This window comes from Convolutriloba macropyga, chromosome 15, assembly GCF_964194025.1.
Source record: "Convolutriloba macropyga chromosome 15, txConMacr16.3, whole genome shotgun sequence".
Classification (NCBI taxonomy): domain Eukaryota; kingdom Metazoa; phylum Xenacoelomorpha; order Acoela; family Convolutidae; genus Convolutriloba; species Convolutriloba macropyga.
The window spans coordinates 39,862,156-39,885,923 of record NC_134482.1 but is presented as its reverse complement, the minus strand read 5'-3'; the positions used below and the strand labels follow the sequence as shown (position 1 = coordinate 39,885,923).

The 23,768-nt window shown below is 33.6% G+C and overlaps 2 protein-coding genes across 3 annotated transcripts in view; one reads left to right on the top strand and one right to left on the bottom strand.

The window, feature by feature from the left end:
- The window catches only part of LOC142354270 (uncharacterized), a 576,654-nt gene that overhangs the window by 434,395 nt on the left and 118,491 nt on the right, over positions 1-23,768 (bottom strand). The gene's annotated exons all lie outside the window — the stretch shown is intronic.
- The window catches only part of LOC142354634 (uncharacterized), a 42,593-nt gene continuing 24,891 nt past the window's right edge, over positions 6,067-23,768 (top strand). The window contains exons 1-2 of one of the 2 annotated variants that reach the window (XM_075406969.1): positions 6,067-6,183; positions 17,267-17,934. In XM_075406969.1, the coding sequence (XP_075263084.1) occupies positions 17,460-17,934 (475 nt within the window). In that variant the 5' untranslated portion in view covers positions 6,067-6,183; positions 17,267-17,459. Of the gene's footprint in view, positions 6,184-10,436; positions 10,771-17,266; positions 17,935-23,768 lie in introns of those variants that run through there. The other variant, XM_075406968.1, reaches the window with a different exon arrangement.

Below are 23,768 nucleotides of genomic sequence, written 5' to 3'. Positions count from 1 at the left end.
CCCTCAGTGCAACCTGTAAACTTTCCTTCCAGTGCCTTGCGTTCGTTTGCTGACATCTCTGTCTCTCTTTCTCATGAAGACTGTGCAACTAATTTTAGATAATTGGAAGCTTAGGTTTTATACTTCGCATAAACTTGAGAAGTCCTGAGTCAATGAGCAAACATCATTCCATCTTCATCAATTTCCTTTTACCTCTGAGCTAACCTGTTCTGTTGTGGTGTCTCCTGTTTGGTCTTCTCCTGCTTCTAAACGGTAGGTCTTGAATTAATCTGATAGAAAAGCTTTTGCAATGTCTTGTCTCACTTTCTCTTGCGTATATGTACCCACACTGAGAACAAACTCCTTGAGGGTGTCAGGTGCTTCGCTTTTTGCTTTAGGCAGGTCCAGAAAGACAAAATTCGTGTGTTTGTCTGCAAAGTCAATGCAGAACCGGAACCTTGACAGTGACTATACTCTGAATGGACCCATCACGTCTCTGAACACCCTCTTCAGCTTGCGTCTCGTCTGCTTGGGTCTCTACCACTTTCGGTACTGGAATCTTTGTGATCTTGGCCAGTGCGCACACATTGCATACATCAACTAATTCCCCCACGGTATCTGTTGCTTTTCTGACAACATTTGCTTGATTCAAATTACCCTGCCGTCTGGGCCAATGCCTTGAACTGTCAAATATCACGCTGAAGAACCTCATCTTGAAATTTAGAAAGCTGCAGGGTAAGTAAAGCAAATTTTTTTTTGAGCTTTTTTACCCCAGTTCCCTTCTAGGGTTTCATGCAGCTGTTTTCTTGAAAGTGAAGCTATGTACCCACTCAGTGAATGTTAAGACTTGCATCCAGTTTGAAGGTTAGTCAGACACGCATTTAATTTTACCTCTGCTTGAGGATATGCTCATCCTCACATTGCCTCCGCCCACCCTTCTGGAGGCCTCTCCGTTTGCATTTGTAATCACTGATTGAGCGGGTACAAAGTCCAGGAACGCATCTACGTTTGTTACTATGTGGTCCGTGCAAGCACTGTCCACTAGTACCCCTGCTGTCTTCCATTGAGTACAAGCCACCCAATGATTCTCATCTGGTGTTGCCAGTGTAGGACCCACTGCCAATGACTCATATTCACCTCCATCTCTTTGTCTCATGCATGCCCTGTCTAGGTGACCGTTCTCACCACACTTAATCAAATGCGCTGTCTCCTTCCTGGAGTCTTCGACAAAGTGTCCAAGGATGCCACGTACAAAGCAGTTTCACATCCTGGGTCTTCTTGAGCAGCCATTTTCTTAGATCTTTAAATTTTGTTGTCAGGTTAAAGTTTTTCTGCATAACGATATTTTTGATACCTCATTGGCAGGCCATTGAAGAACAAGGCGTTAAAGAAGGTCTCTGAGACTTGATCCCTTGTTTCGTGTAGCCTTGTGAGCAGCTCCTGACCTCTGATGAAGAATTTTTCGAAATCTTCAGAAACTGCGAGCTGCAGTTGAGCCAGCTGAGCCAACAAAGACACCACTGCTGGCGTTTCCAAGCCCTTCTCGTGCAAACTTTTCCAAGCTTTTGCTTTACCTCCTATGCTGACGTCTCCAACATTGGCTTGTCTCATCAGCATGAGGATTGTGCATCTGGAATCGGTCAAAGATAACAGCCGAGGCACATTGTTTCGTTTCTTTTGCACGGCTTCTTGTATGCAAGATTCGGCACTTTGTGTTTCTTTTCCTCAATGCGTGCTTCATTGTTCAGTGGTGCAGGCTGGCTGGGTTGCTTATGTGTCGCCAGTAGTACCTTGTAGTGCCCTTTCATCTGCTTCATTGCCACAATTTTGTTGCTCCGGACTTGAAATTACTGCGCCTTTCCTGTGTAAGTCAGAAGCTTCACTGTCTGTTGATCCATCGTTGAACGAGCAGACAAAAGATTTGCAAAAAAAGGTACTAATAAGAAAACTATTCTGACTGTCCGCAACAAATTAGTTTGGTTTCAGTGATTAATTTCAAGGCCTAGAAAACTGGTTGGGTTATGGACCTTCACAGGTGGAATCAAAGGCCTTTCTAACTAAGTAAAAAACTTATTTTTCGGAAATGAGACACTATCAAAGTGATATTTTACAGTAGAAATCAGAGTTTTTATAGAGAGATCTGATTGATAGATCAAGTTGGTAATTTGATTTTGGGGATGAAAACGGACTAAGTTTAATATATACCCATTATCAGAGCAAAAGTGAAGATAGAAAACTTTTTTAACACCAAGATGTATATTGGGGGTTCAGGGGAATACACAAAATGGCGTGATTCTTGAAAAAGTTCTCAGAAACTATTCGCAAGGGATAACATATTTAGAATGCATTTGCGTATTTCTACGAAATCATTGACAATTCCTGTGGTATTATAATCATTCAATATTTGCTGGGAAGAACTCACATTAAATAATCTAATTCTAATAATAATTATCTACACTCATCAGTATTGATTCACAGCGCCTGTCCTTGAAGATTCATTCGTATCAATTTAGGTTCTTGAATCAACTTTCTCCTGTCTGATTATCCCGTAAGTTAACTTTTCTGATGTTTTTAACTTTAAAACTATTGTTTAATCAAAAATAAAGCACAATTTGAAGGTTTTGCTCTTAACCTGTTGACAGCAGAACTAATGTAACTGTGTTTTTACTTGAAAAAAATTTCCGACCGACTGTTATTGAGCCCATTGAGTTCAGAGAACTCATTCTTGTTAAACTATAGACCGCGGAACTAATCTATTCTTATAATGATGAAAAAAGCTCGTCAGGTCATTCAAATTTTTCACATCTAAAAATGATTGTCCATGAAATGCTTTTTTTTCCGGTCCCTCTTGAGGGAGAGGAACTATATACTCAAATGGGTTTTTCTGTTCAGTCAATTTTGACCAATCGATATTTTTATTGTAGTGAGGTGTGTATGGTATCATAAACGTCCAGCGTTAAATATAAAACGAAAAAGATTTTTCGAATTTCTTGCTCTAGAGCGAGTGAGGGCGCTTCAAATTTATAGGAATATTAAACATGTTTGCCTATTTTTTTTCATGTTTTTTGGAATATTTGCATATAATTTTGTCAATTTGGCTAAAAGATGTAACAATTGCTAGCAAGAATACTGTTGATTTTATGTCTGATTTTATGTCTGAATACTGTTGATTTTATTGGAATACTTGGCTTCCGACGCAGTTCTAAATTATTTTATCTAGTTTCTTTGCTCGAAAGATTATGATCGTTGTGAAATTGAAAAATGCTTGACTTTTCAATAAACAATGGCTTTTTGAGATTTGCCACTTTATTTCTTTTAGTTTAACCAACATGTAGCTTATGGTCAGCAAAGAAATAAAGATTCTTCTTCCTCTTCTTTCTAATGAATTATAGATTAAACTTTTTTGGTTTTATGCGTTAAGTTATGCTTTTCTGCATTTGATACTACTGGGTTTAACAACTTTTTTTTGTCATAGGCCCATTTCATGTTTTTTTCTCGTTTTGTCACATCATCACATTATTGGCTTTCAAAATTAGGCACAATTGAACACATAAAAGTCTTTAACGGCATGGATTATGGTCTTATTGGCTGCGACATCCCTTTCTCGAAGAATTTATTTATTTTTTTACATTTGTCTTTAACTGTTGTTTTTACTCTGTTTTTTTAGTGATAGGTTTTTTACTGGATAACTACAGGTCTCATTGACTTTTTATCGAGGAATAAATGAACCTATGTTCTGATATGAGCAGCTAACTGATGATTTTCATGACTTTGAAAAAAATGCTTTCAAAAATACAAAAACAGTTTTTATCTTCGTATTTTTTTTCTTTTTGTCTTTTTTTTCACCTAGTCTCCTGAATTACCGGCCACATGTGAGTTTTTCTCGTCGAAGAAAAGTGCAAGTAAACAAAATCAAATTTTTGTTAAGAATTCGTAATGAATTTACTGGCTTCGACACAGGTATTTTGCCAAAAAAAAGTAAACAATTTTTTTGAATTTCGTCTATATTTGACGTTCATTTGCAGACGTAGGACATATTCTGAATAATTACAGGTCTCCAGCGCTTTCTTTTCACAAATAAACGAAACTATTAAATTATATCAGTTGGTAGCTAATGACTTCCATGACTTTTAAAATGATTGTTTTCTAAAAAAAAAGAAAGGTTCTCCATAATTTTGCCATTTTTTTCTTTTGTCGAAAAGTTAACTTTTCCCATCATTGAGAGATCGCATACCACATTATTGGCGTTCGATGAAAACTCAACTGAACATAATTTGAGTAGCAAAATATGGCTGTATGGCAGCGTTTTCGACAGCGTTTTCTCGCAAAATTTTGTAACCCCATAAAAAAAATGAAAAACGGAAGGTCTTAATGCCCTCCTATAGAGGCGTCTGTGATTATTAAAATGTTTAATTTTTTCAATCGCTCTCTATCGGTTTTCATTACTTTGAAATTAATTGTTTTTATAAATGAAAGCCAATGTTTTTAACTTTGCTGTTTTTGTTCTTTTTGTCTATTTGTTACCGTGCCCCATTTTGCAGTGGTACCATGAGTTTTCTAATGAAGTAGCAGTTTTCTTTTTAATTCCAGTTTTATTTGATTTTGTTTTTCACCTTGTTATTTTTTTCTTAAATGGACGCAAAGTTTTGGATGAAATTTTTTTTGTTGTTATTGTTGCTTTATTTTGTTGTTCATCTTGACTTGCTTTTTCAATAATAGCTGATCTCATCAATCTTGTGCGGTGTTCCGCCTTCAGTTAATATTGAATGTGTAGTGTTGCTGATGTAGCTGTGACTGGACGTCAGAGAACCAAACTAATCAGCTTGCTTCACTGACGCCAGTGTTAGTGTTGTTTCAAAAAAGACCCTTAAATTATAGTTATTTTGGCACGATATGCCTGGGACACATTTTGCCCACTGTTGTTCCATGTCAACAGTTGAAATTTTCGTGAGGTTTGCTTCACAAATTTGTTTTTGCTACCGTGAAAAAGTCATTCATTTCCTAAACATTGAAATACATCTCTATAATCAACATTATGACTTGGTGTTTCTTAAAGTAACAGTTTTTAGCACGCGCCCCCTGGTACAAATCTAATGCGACATTTTTTACTCCACTGAGTTATTAGTGTTGGAGCCAATCCTTTTCTTGATACACCTTTTTTGAATTTCGGGGGGTTTTTTATCTGTTACTCATTTGGTAGAGATTTATGCCAAAAATGCGGATGAGCGGGATTGGAAATTTAAGTGCGAACGCACATTACCTAGCCTCCTTGTTTTCTTCAATTACTAAAAGTAAGTGAAAAAAATTTTGAAGCCTGAAATAATTCAACAAAGATCTTGGAATACACCTAATTTTGTCTTCATGAAAGATTTTTGTTTTCTTGATAATAAGATTTGTTTTGACATTTGATTATTAAAGTTAAGACTTGGAAAGGAAGCAAGGAGCAAAAATGTAAACCAAAATGAGTTACGTATTTTTAAAAATATAAACAATTTTTCTCGGCGAAATTATTTTTATTTCTATTTTAATACTTGGTAAGATATGATCATTTTGAATATACATTACAATATATGTCGACTATTATTGCAAAAAGTAATAAAAACCAGCCGACTTTCAATTGGGTGTAATTGTTAATTTGTTTGATTTGGTTTTCCATTTTCTTTTGAGTTCAATGAAACGTATACAAATCAAAACACTAAAAGAATTTTAAATCTGTTCAAATGAAAATAATTTGAAAAATGTTCTCGTCAGTGACGTTACTATATAATAGAGATTGTAATTATACAATATTCTTTTGGAAATTGGAATTCTACTTTTTAACCGTTTTTGTAAGCTTAGTCGCTAATTGATTTTGTTCAATGCCATTTGTTATGAGGGGAAATTTTTTTATTTTTTATTATTCATCCGTATAATTATACAGACAACAATTGTTAGAAAAACAAAAAAGCAAGTTATTGTAATGAAAATTGGCACACTTGATAAGAAAAGAACTATTCACATGCGTCATGCAATTAATTTTCTCATTTTTTCCTTGACTGGTTGCAACAATTATAACAACACAAGTCAAGAAGACAAAAATCATTTAGAAATACCCATTTATTTTTTTTATTTAATTGCTGTGTCTATAAAAAGCTATTTGTGTAGCAAATGAAGAAAATTACGAATACTTTCAGCAAGACTTATTGGCGTCATTGTTCACCAGAGGTTAGTATTACAAAATGCTGGAAAAAAAGGAAACTTTTTGAGAGAAATAGCTCTTTATTCCAGTTTTCAAATACAAGTTTTTGTCTAATTTGCTACCTTTATTATGATACATAACTACAGCTATTGCAATCATTGAACAATTTCAAACTACAAAATTTCAGTCATCTCATTTCCATCGTAGAATACCTGAATACGTCAGCAGAAGGTGTTAGCGTGAGGCTGATTTCAACAGCCCAAAAAGTCAACTCAGTTTTAAATCCACTTTAACTTATTTTCGAAGAATTGCAGCTTGGTTGTCAAAACTTGATTATCAAATTCAAATCGTTTACTCTCCTTTCTCAAAAAATCGCATGACATCAATTGTTTAAAAACTTTTCTTTTATTCAAGTTTTCTATTTTTGTTCATGCAACTTGTAGAAGAACGAGAAAGATCATTTCGTAACTCTTAAATACTAATTTGTTTTTTTTCCTATATTTATCGGAAAACGAGAACCCTTTTTGTAATTGGAAGAAGAATTGGAAAAGAAAGAAACTCTTTCAATGAAGAAGAATGAATGGTGCTCCTCTTTCTGTCATATTTTTGTTATTCGAGGAAGAGCAACAGCTTTTGAGCAAAAAAAGAAGAAAAGATAACAGAAGCAAACCTGAGGCAAAACTGATATGAATTAGATCTGTTCGCCTTTTCTCGATTTCCTACAAATCCTGGTGGTGTTGGTCAGAAATGAATATATTCCCATTAGAATTTTGATATTGCAGAACTCAAAAAATTACAGAAAGTTAAACTAAAAGCAAATAGGGAAAACAGTTTAGCTACTATAGAAGGGAAAACTTTTTTTCTACCTTTTATTAGTTAATTTTGATTGCTTTTTAGATTCATTTAATCCAGTTGATTTAGAGAGTGATGCAACTGAAAGAGTTCATCAGTACCAAGTTACCGGAAATTTTGACAAAAAAAAAACATTTAAACAGAAAAGTAGAAAAAAAAAGTGTGACAATTTGACTTTAGAATTTTTATTTCTTCATGTTAAGATCCCAAACAAAAATTGTGTCGCTGTCTTAACCTAATTAAACGTTTGATATACATGCAAAAGTACACGATTCAAAAGCTCAAGACAAGTTGAATAAAATTTTAGATCATTAGTAAACTAAACTTAATATTCAATTTCAATATATGTTGCCTTGTCTGCAGCTTGCGAGAAGACAAAATGGGGTAACGATGACAGAAGTTAGACCCTTTGGACGGCATCATTCATAATGAAGAAAACCAGTTAACAAGACCGTGTGCTTGCAATTAAGAAAATTGGCGTTTTATGGCATAATTTCATGGTTTTTCTCCGAGTTTATAAGAGGATGGTTTTTGTAAGCTATGTTAATGTTGATATTCATGAAAGTTGAGTAAAGATTTCTTAGTGGATAATATTCCGAAGAAAACAACAATGTTTTTTATAAATATTTTCGATTTGTGTAGATTCGAAAAAATTTCTATAAAATGTCATCCCCGTGTGATTTGCGGTTTGATGCAACTGCAGCAGAACGATCTCAAATAGCATTGACATTTTAAAAAATGTGTAGAAGTTGTCTTTGCCTCAACTAAAATAGAAAAAGTTTTTCAATTTCCCGGAGTTTGTTTCTATGAACCCTCGAAACAATAAAAAATGACCATAATTGATTTGAAAACATTTTTCATTTTTCATCTTTTTGTTTGGCTGTTGCCGTAACTGCTCCAAAAATTTCTAAAGGGCAAAGCGTATTTCAAGAAAAATTAAACTGCAAATAATTACGTATCCCAAAATCTGCTCAGATATTTGGTTATGATTGTTATACATTACAAAGCACCACCGTTTTATTGGGAAAAAAACAGGTCTCAAAATGATTTTGCTGCAGTAGAAAAGCAATGTGATAATAATTTTTATTTATCTAGATATATCACTTTTGCAAAATTGCTGGTTTGAAAACCAGTTTCAATTGAGAAACAAGCAACAACCGTTGGAGTTTACTCTTTGTGTAGACCTGACGTCTCTGTTTGACGTCGGAAATAAAAATGATCTGGTAAATGTTTCAAGTAAACAATCACGTTGGTAGTTCAAACTTGTTGCGGACGGCTTTTGTTTTGAAATTTTGACGTACGGATTTTTTTCTTAAATAAATGTTTTTTTAAATTTTTTTTCAAGAACTACTGAAAGCTAAACACTAAGCGCCAGAACTTATAACCGCCAATGGAAGAACATTGGATGTTTTTTCTCGATTAGAAATAGTTTCATACGCTTCGAGTTAAAACTTGAACCCTGATTTTAAAACTAGTTTCTGATGTGACCATTAGTTTACATGTGAAAATGACACAAATATTTATATCTCTTCTTTACCACCCTATCAATAACTCCAGACTGTTGTTTTCACCTAGGTATAAAATTGACAGGGCAAATTTTTGACAAAACTAATTTTTGCTATATTTCTACTTTGAATGAAAAATAAGACTACTCACATACTATCACGCTTTAGCATTTGATTGGTTGTGAAACACGTGATGAATTCAGAACTTTTGTAACTTATACCTCGCAATTGGAAAAACTTAACAAAAAACTGAATAAATATCTTACAAGAAAAGGATAGAGACACCAATTGAAAAGCTTCTTAATACGGGGAATGTCACACATACCCTACCAAAACGGAAGAAGTTTTTTTGCAAACTTTGATATATGGAATGACATCTTGAATGAATATTTGATTCTTACCTAATTTTTCCCAACCTGAGAAAATTTTCATGTGGATATTTTCAGTCAACTACACGAACTTTTATATTCAGCTTTTATTTTATTGTGATCAATTTATTTGAATTTTATTTCTTTTTCGAAGTCAGTTTTGTTACTTTTCAATTATATTTATAGTGGTTTTTTGGTTTTGAATACGTTCAATAGAAAACGCATCAACTCGAAATTTTTTCCAATTAATTTGAAATTTAACGTTTTCTTTATTTGAGTTTTTCGATTTTCACATTTTATTTCAACCAGCAGATTTGAATTTTTCAAAAGTAGCTTTACAAATTGCTCCATACAATTATTTGTAGTGATTTCAGGGAAAATGCTAAAAGTAATTGTGGGAATTTCGAGCACAAAATCATTCAAAGATGAAAATACTGAACTACAATAAAAAATACAATTTTTTAATATTAAACAAAGATATTTCAGTATACTGAATACGTTTTTCAAAATAAGTTTTGAAACCTGTTGGGGGGTTACTTTATTTAACTAATTAACTAGTTATAACGCGACATTATCTGCAGTTATAAACCAATTCTGTGCCATCTAACCATTGTTAGTTATAAATTTTGACATAAAATGGTTTTTTTCTGTTTTAATGTTAAAATACAGAACCCGATATAAAAGCTTTTAAAGCGGGGCTATGGTTGTTTGTTGTTACGGGTCCCTTGGGTTTTGCTGATAATTTAACCGGTTCTCGATTTAAACGAAATAACGAGCCTTTGTTGCTAATTTTGCGGGCATTTCTTAATAAAACGCTTCAATAAACCAACCGCTCACTAACCAAAATTCTAAAAATTCAATCAGCTTTTATTTTAGCATTATACCTATATATACACTGCAAAATACTTTTAGAGAAAATAAATATTTTGCAAATTTCACTCTTTATGGACTCTATATAGACTACTTTATTTATAAGACAGCTTTTAACCATTATGCCCCGCAAGACTTCTTTTCAAATTAGGGCTTAAATAGTTTGAAGTCAGGCTGATTTTCGTCAACTAAATTTTATTTTGTACTTTTACGAAAGCAGAAACCGGTTGTAAAACCATTCTTGAAGGTTGATTTTGGTTTTAGAAGCGAAAGTGAGCTAAAAGTAACTTTGAGTGGCTTCGAGCGTGTCAAGGCACTTCTGTAAAATCTTCTTCAGCAAAACATATTTCAAAGTATTTTCAACAACAGCTGAAACGGACCATTTATTTCTTATTTCTTACTTTATTTCTTATATGTCTGAAAGCCCCACTTGCGTATGACTTGACGAACTGAAAACTTGGGAGTTTTCGAGCTCTTTCCCATTAATTGTTGTTTTTACAAACAGCTATTAAGCGTATATATCCCCCAAAATATTCCCACAAACCACTTAAACTAAGCTGAAGCAACAATTTTGTGAACTAAAATTCCATGTGAATAAATGCTTAAGCCCAGCAAAGATCCTCGTGAAAGCTTTTCCCTTAAAATTGAACAAAAGTGGGCTGAGATTGAGGGGATTTGAGGGAAAATTCGCCCACACAAATTGTCGATAGTTTGGATAAGTTTTTTTCACGCGTCAGTTGTGATTATAAATAAAATAACTAAGTACTAACTTGCAGTTAACATTTTGGTCCCCCAATTATTTACGCAATAAAATCTTCTTCATTTTATTTGTGATCACAAATCCAAAGTTGTTTCGTTCACGTGTTTCTATCTTCACCTATAATGACATTCTTATTTATGTTACCCCCAAATCTGTTGTCATAGCAAAAACACACACCGTCACGCACAGCTCCGGCAGCTTAATTTATGCCCAATTTTACGAAACATCATGCTTTTTGCCTTTGAAAGATAATAAACGGTAAGCATGTTTTCACCTTGTTTTAATCTGCTTTAACTTTGTCGATAATTGGTCAGATTTGCCCGTTTCATGTTTTATATCTTTGTACCCTTTTTTTCCAAATTGCCAAATTACCGACGCGATACGAAATTGCAGAGTTGGGGAGCGTTGTTGTTATTGATAAAATTAATTATAAAGCTCTCAAAAACCCAAAATTTTGTTTACAGTTGGACTTTAATGGCCATCATGTTATGATTCTCAGAACGTTTTTACTTAACAAAACTTTTGTAATTAGACGCAATTTTCATTAGACGCAATCTTTTACGAGAGGTTGCTCGAACATCTGAAGGTATTCCTTGAGGTTTTAACTATACTCTTCGATCGGTTTGTTTTATTCTTCAAATATAGAAGTTAGAACAAAATTTTCAACAATTTGTCCACTTTTCGGGCTCTGAAATTCGAATTTGTAGTCAGAGTTTAATTAGGAAATATTCTAATTTTTACCATATTGGAAATATCGATTTTTGTTCCGACCCCACTTGTGGGGGAAGGAACTATATACTCAAATGGGTTTTTTTTTTTTGTTCAGTGAATTTTGGCCGATCGATATATTCGTCGTAGAGAAATGTGAGTGGTATCATTAAAAAGCTGGTCCAGCGTAGAATTCAAAAGTAAAAAGATTTTTTTGAATTTCGTTTTTTTCGAGGAGTTATCGAGGATTGAAGTTTTGTGTGAACAATGGGATCTTTAGCATGATTGTTCACTTTTAGTACAATTTTCTTCAAACTAAGATCTTTTTTACGAAAACATTAATTCAAATTTCTATAAAAAGAATAAATTTTGAGTTCGTAAAAGTTGAATGCAAGGCGATAGAAAGACTAGTTCTGGTCTCATAGGGAAGTTCACTATCAAAAGAAAATCGAACTCTAATTGAGAGCCCTTTTTTTAATAAAACTTTTCTCTTTTTTGCTTTTTTAAGTCACCTAGAGACAAGTCACATTTTATATCGACGTTCTATTAATGAAAAAACTCCTTTATAGTCGAATGAAGCGCAATGAACAAAAAACGTCGTTTTCAAGGAATTGCTCATGTTTTTTTTTGGCTTCGATTCTGAGTTTTCGTAATTTTGAATGAAATTTTGAATTTCTTTTTGAAGTTTTACTATTTTTTTTGGAGTCCTATGGTAGGGATTCATTGACTAACAGTGCAATATGTTCCATAATGAGCATTAAGTGAACATGTCTATTTCATTGAGGGGGCGGCTAATGGCTGTTAAGACTTAAAAAATAATTTTTCGAATTTTTTTTTGAATATTAAAGAATCATAATCTTATTATAGTGAATTGTAAGTCAGTCCAGGGGTGAGAGCACCCTCTTCCTTCCTACCGCAACCAAAATTAAACTGGTTAGCGGTTTTATCTTCTATCTATTGGTTATATGACTTCAATGACAAAAAATTTCAATTTTTTAAAATTTTTTTTGGATTTTTACGTATTATTGGTTACTTTTGAAATCTTATCACATTATCCAAATATTGACAGTTCCCATTAGCTTAAAAACGATGTTCTGTGGATGGCCAATAAAAATTTTAAACAAAAATTTATGGTTTAAATGGCTTCGACACGTTCTTCTTGCACTTTTCTACTGATTTTTTGGTTTTCTCCTGTTTTTTTTTGTTGTTTTAATAGTCATTATACTTACTGTGATCTCATAATGAATACCTATGCATGACAAACATAAATGTACTGCCACCGGGGCATCTCTGAGCGTTTTTATTGACTTCCGTTGAAAGCTATTGAATTTAATGTCTGTTAAAATAAAAATCATTTTTCGAAAATTTTATTTGAGCAATAACAATTCCTAAATTTTTCTTGAACTGTTAGTGAGTTTCAGTATTGACTGGACCCACTTGCTTTTTACTGCGACTAAAAATATTCTGTTTAGCTGTTTTATCTTCTAGCTATTGGTTATATGACTTCAATGACAAAGATTTCAATTTTTTTAAATTTTTTTTTTGGATTTTTTGAATTATTGGTCACTTTTGAACTCTTTATCACATTATCCAAAGATTATTGTAATCCAATTGGCTTAGAGAGGACGTTCAGTGGATCACAGAGAAAGTTTTCAGAGAATAGCTAATGGTTTAATTGTCTTCGACACTTTCTTCTCGCATTTTTCTACTGAATTTTAGTTTTTGCTGTTTTTGTTATTGTTTTCTGTCATAAGACTTATTGTGATGTCTTTTTAACTATCTATGCATGACAGACATCATTTTCCTCCCTATGGGTTATATCTGAGCATCGTCATTGAGCTCCGATGAAAGATTGAGTTTACTGGCTGTTAAGGGTTTAAAAATAATTTTTCGAAACTTTTTTGAAATTCAACCATTCCTAATTTTTTTTCGTGAATACTCTTGGTCATTGTTGGTTCTAACAGAATCCATTTCCGTTCTACTATAGCCAAAATTAATCTGGTTAGCGGTTTTATCTTCTACCTATTAGTTTTAAAACATCAATGCCACGAGAATTCATATTTTTTTTGGGTACTTTATTTTGTTTTTCGATCCTTTTGAAATCTTATCACATCATCTTACTGCTGAGAGTCCCTATTGGTTTAGGGAAGAAGTTCAACGGATCATAAATAAAGTTTTCAGGGAAGAGCTAATGATTTGAGTTGCTTCGACATTTTCTTCAGGCACTTTTCTACTGAATTTGTGGTTTTTGCCTCTCTCTGTTGTTGTTTTCATAGTCATTAACTTGTTGTAAGGTCTTATTGATGAAATACGATTGGCAAAAAAACTTATTGTCCCCTCGAGGCATCATTTATTGTATATACTGGCTTCCGTTGAAGGCTAATGAATTTAATGGCGTTGATAATACGTGTTTTCCCGCAATTTTCGTGCGTCTAATGTATTTGTTTATATTTGTTGATTTTTTGAAATTATATTGAAAAAAAGGTTTTCCCATTGCTCCTGAAAAAATAATTTAAAATTGAAGAGTGTTTAGTGAAAAGTTCATTTTTTTAATGCCTTCGACCCTTTTGTCGCTCAATTTTTTTTCCTGAATTCGCTGTTTTTGTTCTTTAGGTAGCCGTAAATTGTTCACAGATCTCATAGGCTTGTAATTGAGGACTGAATGAATGATGTTGCTCGAAACATTCAGTATATAGCGAATAGGTTCCTTTCGTCAAATTTAACTTCTATTCATCAATCAGATGTCCCATCGAATTTCGTGTATTTCAAGAAATAACATATATATTGATATTATGTGCCACTGTTGTTTCGTTTTTCTGAACGTTTATTGAATGGCCATTTTTTGCGTTTCTTTTTCTCTTCCTTCAGAACAATCGCGTAATAACAGATCCCAATGGTTTTTAAATGTGGCCCAAGTAAACTTATTTAATCTTTCAGTATAAATCCTTCAACTGAAATAGCAGAAATAACAACTGAATTAAAAATACATATTCAGATGATAGGTATTGATTTTAATGGTAGCAAAGGTTTGTGTTTTCGCAAATCGTTTGTAATTTTTTGAGTTTCTCTTTAGTTTGTTTCTATGGCATAGTCTGACCACAGACGGGTGCTTTTGGTTTTGTAATGACTTTTTAGTAATTTATCAAGGATTTTTTTATTAAAAACCAATGTTTTTTAAGATTTTTGAATTTTCTTGGTGCAAAAAATGTTGATTAATTTTTAAGTTTCGCCTCACTGTTCGTTCTTTTTGTCGGCTTGTTACCTAGTCTCGTTAAGAAAACTTTTCATCTGCTGTATAGTTAGTAAAAGGTAAACTTGTGTAGTTAAGGTTTTATCTGACTGCATTTTGACGTTGTTACCAGGTGCTTTTAAATTTAGATATTCATTTTTTGCCGCCAAAATTTTGTTGGTGCTATTTTTTTTCTAGTCTCTTCAATGTCAGGTCACGTTGGTGCTGTAATGAAGCATGGCATTAGTAATTCAATTAGTAGATAGAATGTGTAACGATTGTTTTAAACTCAAACATCTATTTTTGTTATCTCTTGATTTGGTTGACATTTTAGTCAAAAATGTAGATGAGCTCGGGTCGGAACATCATGTGCGAACGCACATTAACGAGCCGCCTTGTTTAATAAATGGCTTTACATTTTTTGGTCAAGTTTGCCTTAACGAGATCGCTTAATGACTCATCACGCTGTTATTTTCATTTGCATAATTCAAATTTCTATCAAGTCTACACAGAGGTGGGTAGCAGCAAGTCAGCGCTGAATCAATCTTAAGAAATTCTGTTTTTGTTGATGGCCAGTACTCTGTTCATGTCCCAATTTACACTGGCTCGTCTTTTGGTTTTCGATTAAAAGTTATTGCACGAAAAATAGTATGTTCAGCCTAACTCCCACCTACAAGATCTGCTTTATCTGCAATTCGAATTTCCCAATGGAGAATGGTAACACCTAATTTTCGTAGCAAGTCTTAACCAATTAGATAAAGTGTTTTGTGGTAATTACCCACAAACAAGCTTAAGTTTAAAGAGCGTATTTACTTATATAGTAATTATTAGTTATCAGCTACAAAAGTGTGAAGTTATGCTACTCAGACATAACTTCGCGCAGGAGTAATTTTCAGACCATACAAATTAAAGTTAGCCTGAGTGAACTCTTGAACTCAAGTACCTGATTTCAATCATAATGAGGATAAACTGCGTATAAAGAAACTCGAAAAACAACTTAAATGCTAAAATTTCAGCATTTAATTTGGGTTTTATTATTGATATATACAGTTTCAGCGCTGATATGCTCTAAGACGCAAGTCCGATTAGCAATTAAAAGTCTTTGGATCTTGACAATGCTGTCATTTTAAATTAGCTGCTATCAAATAAACTTTCTCTTTCATTTCACGAAATTATTTAGCTTCTCTCAAAATGTCAATTGTTCCTAAATTTATCACCGTTTAAACATCGATGACTATAAATTACATTCAAAATTCCGTTTGCTGAACAATTGTCTAGCAATGCTACGGTTTATCTTGTCAAGACAGTTGTATTTTTACGTTTAAATTTGTTTCCTGATTGAGACTGGATGATAATCTTGCAAGATATTGCAAGACAAGGCAAACCTTGCGAATATATCAAGTCTTTTGACAGATTAAAATCCGACTTTCAGTCTCTGGAAAAAACTGCTGTGAAGGGAGTGTTTCATGAAAACTTAGATTAACATGGGCATTTAAACCATTGATGTTGAAAACCTGATCCGAAAAATTTTTTTGAAATATTTTTTAACTCCGGTTTTTGTTTTTCGTCCAATAGAGGAAATGAGCAATAGTTCCACAGTGATCAATATAGTATTCCTGGTTTTCTAATAAGTTTAAATTCACGAGGCTTCCTATATTCAAAAGAAAAGAAATAGTTGGAAAAGAAAGGATTCTGCCAAGTCTTGAGCAAGATGAATGTTAATTTTACAATGCATCGCGAAGCATCTCGGGGCTTCCGTACTTCTAAATTTAAGCTTTAGATTGATGAAAATTTAGAAACACTTCATTCAAGTCATTTTTTGATGTTTTTTTTCTTTGAATAAGTAAATCCTAAATTGAAAGGAAACAGAACCTCTCCGAACAAGATATTTCATGCATGATTGAAGAAAATTGAATTATTTTTTATGTCAAATTTCTGACCTAGCAGTATCGATTTTTTGGCTCCTGATAATTTTTTGACATGTTTCCACAAATTGAAAGTTTCACTTTGTCTCTTGAGAATATACAACTTTCAGTACAACTTTTCAGTTGTTTCTTTAGTTTATGCTTTCAGATATTTTACTTTCTTCATTTATTCGGAAAAAAGTTCTGTGTTTCAATTTTAAAGAAAATGACGCATCATATATGTCACCATTCTGTCTTGTGTTCGTATTTGTATTTGTTCACTTTTTTAAACTAAAATGGGCGGTTAAGCCATATTCGCACAAGCTGTTGAAAACTTTCAAAGACTGGTACAAATAGAGCCATTTTTGAGGACCTTAATTTCAATAGGACGTCACATTTTTTTCATTGAAAATAACTGTCATTTGACTCTTTAATCTTAAAAGATACATAATGGGAAGTTGTTTTCTATTCACATGCCTTTATTTTCCTGTTTTAAATACCGCCAACTTTTTTGTAAGCCTATTTGTTGAACCGTTACAATTTGGCCCCTGCCAGAAATACCGCTTACAACTTAACTTCAAAGCCACATTTTTTGGTTCACGTGGGAATTTTTTACACGCTTTGATTTTAAGTCACACCTTTTTCAAAGTTACCATCTTAATTTTTCATGCGTCACGCGAGTTAAATTCTATCAGCAATCAGCTTGAATATATGCTTAACGTTACTAGTTTTCCAGCATTATTTCCTTGTTTTGTGACGTTTTCCATTTAAAATTTATAATTTGGTAATTATAGGTTTATTGTTCAAATTTTAAAGACCAAACACTAAACTTATTCAATTGTAACCGAATGTTAAATTCTGTTATTCACTTATTTTTACTGGAAAATGTTGACATAATTTGTTACTTGTTTAGAATTCTATGGATTTCGGAGAGTCTGTCAAAATAATTAGAAACAAACAAGCGTTTTTCAAGCCAGATGGAAACAATCTACGATATAAAAAGGGCTAATATTTACATAGAAAAGCTAAGTTCTGGCAATTTAAGAATTTAACAAACCAATTTCTGGCGAAAGTTGAGAGCAATAACGAACAAAACATACAGAAAAATGTCGTACCTAAACCCAGAACAACAGCGATTCACGAATTTTACCCCAGACCATGCATTTGAGTCATCGGTTCCGACGCCCGACTCAGCCTCAAATGGGCAAATATCCCGAAGCTACAACGCCACCAACTCCTCCGGAAGCCGATCTGGGTTCTACCCTCTCAACCCGAACAACACTGGCTCGACCGATTTCGTAAACTCGAATAAATTCGGGTCGCCCAACAACGGGCCATCAGTTTTTATGGAAACCTCGTTTCGGGTAATGTCACCCGAAAGTGAAATTACTGCCGCTTCGCTCAGGACCCTACAAGGGATCCGGGTTCCCAACGAACATGGATCTGGGGGGAATCCGGAAAACCACAACCCGATGTATCCTCAGTCCAAATTGAGCAATAACAGCGTTTGCAATGTTCACGTGGTGTCTGATAAAGTGTCAACGACTGGAATGACCTACAACACCCAACAGCACGAAAGAAGTTAGCTAAGTCTTCATTAGTATAACAAAAAGGGTCTTGCTAAGTATACCCCCCCCCACCCCCATTCCCACTCCCACTCCCACCCATCTGTTAACAAAGCTATATATCCTCACATTATGGTCTATTTAAGGTAATCACGGGGGGTGGGGTTTGTTATATATTACGGTCTATATAGCTATCCCGAGTCGCCATTTCTTAGTACCCATATAAGGATCATATGTGACGTCATACAAATCGTGACGTATTTCCTTGTACGTCCAGGTTTTGAGGTACAGACCGAAGTCGCCTCTGATCAGACCATCCCAGACAAAGGTGATCTCTGATCAGACAAGTTTCAGACCATTGCCCACCCGGACCGAACTTCAAGTCTATATCAGTTCTGTTCAAGTCTAAATCCAAGTCTTATTTAGGTTTCCAGTACTGGGCAAGTCTAAAAACGAGTCTTACAAATCTGGCAAGTCTTAGCCAGGAATTGGATAACACTTGGAAGTTGATTACCAAGTCAAAATCAACTTTTCTGCAGACTAAAGCGCGCTCGTACACTTTTCGAGACCATATAATTGGAGCGTACCATAAGCAGGTGTGTGTTCGAAGATGGTCTGATCAGAGGTCTAGTCTGTCTGGACACTTCAACTTTGGAATTCTTTTATGACTTCAAAGAAATTATACATATTTGACCTAGTATGACTACTAAAATTTTTTATGATGGCAAACCCGCGATAACGTGGCTCTTCTATGATGAAGAGCTAGTGCCTCTAGGTGTAGAGTTTGGCTCGACTTGACCGTAAGTAGACGACGTATATGTTGCTCGTTAAAAAATCCTAGCCCTATTTTAGAATCCCTTGTGTGCGTTCAAAAAAATCTTGGTCATAAACAAGGTGAAATTGAGGCCTCAACTAGGGTATAAGTTCTAGCTCCACTAAGCTAGAGACTTTTTGAGCCTTCCAGCACTCCTACGCAGGGGGGAGGGGGGCAGGCGGCTATTAGGGGAAAGCCCTAACAACTCAATATTAACTTTATGTTATGATTACAAACGTATGCGATTTTTGTATCCCTTCACATAGACGCAGCACAATTGGAATCACAATCAAAACCTAAAATAGAGCTCAATTGTATAATAATTTCTGTTACAACCGTCTGCCAGAATATTTGGGTAATCTTACTCTCATTTGAAGCTGGTGTCCACTTTCGTTCTTAAAACATCGTAAAAGTGGACTGACTGTACTTATACTTAATCTTTTTAATTGTCCGGTATGTCGCAGTCATTTCTTTGAAAGTAGGTTTGTTTCGGCACCGCGTTATTGAAATATTGAAGAATCGTTTTGAGTTCTTACAATTTGATTTTGAAACTCTATAAACAGGGTTTTTTTTAAAAGATTTCTCACACGCTAAAAGTGAGTGATTTTTAAAAAAAATGTTTAACAAACAAGACCTTTTGAAATGCAAGTTTTTTTGCATATATGACGAACAAAGCAAAATTTTTAAAGTGACTGTGTGATTTCTGAACATTACTTTTTCATTTTATACATACGATAAGAAATCCTTACAGATCCTTAAAGTTGTGTCTTTAATAACCTCGTTAAAAAGTCTTTTTACTGGACAATATTTCAAAGAAATGTTTTTTGTCCAATGTAGTATATTTTCGCGCTGAGCACTAGAAAATGAGACAAAACTGCAACCAAATAGAAAAAAGCAAGGCACTTTGAATAAAAATTCCTCCTTGTTGTGAACAATAAAGTTCTCTACAAGTCCGTCCCTGAAATCATTTTGAGTAGCTGAAAGTTACATTCTCAGTTGCAATTATTAATTTGACTTCATGGTTCTTTACAGCAAGGAAAAGATTAATCGATTCATTTTTTTTCTGGTGACTGAGAATTTGAGATTTTTTAGCTTTCATTTTTTTGGTGTAATCGAAAATTTCTTGAGTATCTTATCTTTGACCGATTGCTGTAACTTTTAAACACGCTACTTTTGTCGAATTTGTTAAAACTATCTGAAAAAAATTGTGTAAACTAAATTTTTTCCATGAGAAGAGCTATAAACAGACAGAAAGATTTCTCTAGAAAAATTGATTTGAAGAATTTTCTTCTTTAGGAAATCAACCATAGGGCATTTTTGTTAGCCACCCTAGTGATTAAAAAATTTAAAAACTTGCAAGAATCTTGCAAGCTATCTTGCAAGAGAATACATACTTCTTGCAAGATTCTTGCAAGATTCTTGCAAGTTTTGAATCCAACTTGCAAGAATCTTGCAAGATTTTGAATCCGACTTGCAAGATTCTTGCAAGTTTTTGAATCCTGCTTGCAAGATTCTTGCAAGAATTTGAATCCATATTTTTTTATTACCTGGCTGCTGGGGGCGACTGTTGGAGCTGAAAATGAATGTTAAGAACAAGAAAGCAATTATATGTCGGAAAACAATCTCAAGTCAATTTAAAAAAACCGACTTTGATTTTTTTCCAGTATGATTTTTTTTCTCACCCTCCTCCTTTTTCATTCTGGGCTTGGGACCGGCAGTGGCGGAGTTACATAAAACAATTATAGGAGAACTGAGCATAACACCAGGTAAAATTACCTGGCTCAAAAAGCTCTCTCCAAAATAAAACAAAATTAAACAAAATAAAGCACCCAATCAAATATACATTTTAACATTAAAATATAAGAATTAATCGCAAATTTCCGTATGAAATACTAACTTTTTTCCTAGGTAACCTATAGCAAAAATTCATGTCGTCCTACACTCTACCTACACAGGGGACATTCCATACCGAGTTTGGTTTGATTTGGACAACTCCTTGACCCGAAGAAAAGGACCTATTTTTAAAATTCGTCATTCGAGAAATTCAAAAATTTCCGTATGAAATACTAACTTTTTTCCTAGGCAACATATAGCAAAAAATCTTTACGTCCTACACTCTACCTACACAGGGGATATTCCATGCCGAGTTTGGTTTGATTTGGACAACTCCTTGACCCAATGAAAAAGACCTATTTTTGAAAATTATTTAAATTTAATTATTCGAATTAATCGGAAATTTACGTACGAAAAACTAACTTTTTTCCTACACAAGCTATAGCAAAAACTATTTTTCTCTTACACTCTACCTACGCAGGGGATACTCCACACCAAGTTTGGATCGATTCTAGTTGTTTGTCGGAAAGTTGTGTTTGAATTCAAGATCTTGCAAGAAACTTGCAAGATTCTTGCAAGATTTCACATTCAAAAGGCGTAAACGGAAAAAGTCATTTAATTTCTGTTTTGCTGATCAAGAATTCTGATATCAGTCAAGATATTTGGTTTTCAGTTAGTTTTAGCTACCAAAAACACATAAGTAAATTTTCCGGAATTCAAAATCTTGCAAGATTCTTGCAAGATTCTTGCAAGATTTTGAATCCTGGCTAATTTTTTTTCATTGAATTAGGTTTTGTAACTTGTTCAGTAAACAATAATTTGCTTCAAATATATTTCCTAAAGCATTTGTACCCCGATTTATTTTTTGGCCTTGATTATCATCTTGCAAGATTCTTGCAAGATCTGAATCCGCTCATCACTAGGGCATATACAACCCGCGAATCGCTCATTCCAGATGTTTCTCTCAGTAGTCGCATAAGTGACAGCTTTATTCTCAGCTCACTAAAGAATTTGTTACCTCCAATATAGGCGTATGTTGTATGTTACTGTACAAGAATGTTAATTTTAACCTAGCTGCATCCCTCTTTTCATTTAAGCTAATCAATATGCAATTAACGGAACCCAATTAGAGAAAAGGTTTTGAAGTTTGTGAGTTTATTGAATCCACTAAATAGAGTGAGGAACATTTATAATTTATTATAAAAACAAAAAAATTTCCGGTTGTAGATTAATTTTTTTAAAAATTTCATTCCTTAAAATTCTGTGGTCTACAAATGTCTTTTTTTAATCCAATGTCATCAATATAGCGCAAGCTAAATAACTAACTACCTCTCTATTGCCATTGTTGAATCTGGGTTGCTTAAATAATGACTGGTTGAGCGATGGTATAATTATTTTATCTCAAACTTCTTGACCATTTTAAGAATCATGCCAGGGTCAAGATGTTAGAAATGCGCTAAATACATTGCAATTGTGCAATTAAAGACTGGAATTTATTTAGTTCGTTAAAATTCAAAAATTCAAACGAAAATTTCTACCTAGAAAAACGCTGAAGTGCGTTAAAACTTTGTAAGAATTGCACTCAGATTTTTGACTCAATATAAAAATTATTTTCCATGCAATTTACCACTTTCCCTGAAATTGTAACCTTACAATCTGATATTATATAAAAATTCTATACAATATTATATTCCATAAAACTCTGTGAAGTATACGCTCGAAAACGCTGAAATGCACGAATTTATATAAGAAAGATGCTAAAGAATTGGCGTAATTCTTGCAGGCTTTCGGGTAATTTCGTACAAAACGGCTGGAAAATTTAAAAAAAATTGAGTAAGAAGGTTTTTAGGAATCAATGGCACAGTGTATTCAGTAATGGATAAGATACGCAGAGTGGATTTCAAGACTCAGAACTAAATGAATGTTTACACCTCAATCGACATTTTTTCAGTGCAGTTCAATGCATTTTTTTACATAATTTTTGGGATATTTCTCAACCTTGGTGCTGTTATTTTGAGCAACTATTTTTTTTCAAGACAAAAGATCAATGGAACTGAAAGGTATGGCAGAATCTTAAGCATGCATATCATCTAGTACAACATCGATTATGATATAAACAGTTAATGGTGATGGAGCATTCACAATTTATGGTCGAAACCAGTAGATAGATTGCAAAACTAGACTGAAAAACTTATGTATTCATTGTAGCATGGACATGAGCGTAGCCATGCTAATATTCTATGAATAGTTTGAGTGTTTGCTATTCATCTTAAAATTCTTCATGCTGACATTTTTTATTACATTCTCCTTCACAAGCAAACGGTTGCGCATAAAAAAAACACTGTACGCATTTTACATAGCAAACATTCGAATGTATGCCTCTGAAGATCATCTTTAACAATAGTGTAGAAGATTGAAAACAAAATACGTTCATTTTTAAAAAATGACTTCCGTGTGTTATAATTGAAACAGTTTGAATTTTTCTTAGTATAAGCCGAAGTTGGTCAAAAAAGAGTACACCATAAAGACCGATGCGTAAACTTGGCAAATTTTTATGAACAATAATCCTCGTTGACAAACAGTGATAATATCAAGAGGTTTACATTTCAATCATGTTTTTCAGTTGCAAAAAAAAAGAAAACAGTTGATAGCATTTGTACGATTTCAGCATCAATTGTTTAAAGATAAATAACAGTTCATTCACCTACTAAACCGCCATATTGGATTATATGGTTCTCACATTTGAAACACACGTTGTTCTGTACATTAAAAGATGTAATTTTGAGAAGAAAAACGAAATATTAAAAAAACGATTTCACCAATTTTATCACCAATTCACAGCATCCATTTACGATGTTCACGCAAAAACAAATTCAAAGTAAAAATTGATGAAAGAGTAAAAAAACTTTTTCTCAATCTAAAAAGTTTAATTTTTACAATAAGTACATATGAATTTGGGAAGTTTCTCAGAGGATTGATTCAGTTGTTCTGTTGTTGTACAGTCTACCAATAATACTGGTTCTCTATCGATGAGGAAAGATATCTATCGGCCAAAAAATTGTCTCAGCCAGAATTAGGTTAGCAGATTTTATTAGCGTTTGGTTGGTTGGAATACTTAGTTCAACCAACGTGCAAACATTTATTTTCTTCAATAAGAAAAAACAAAACTCTTTGCAATTTGTTTAAAAACATTTAAGACTGTA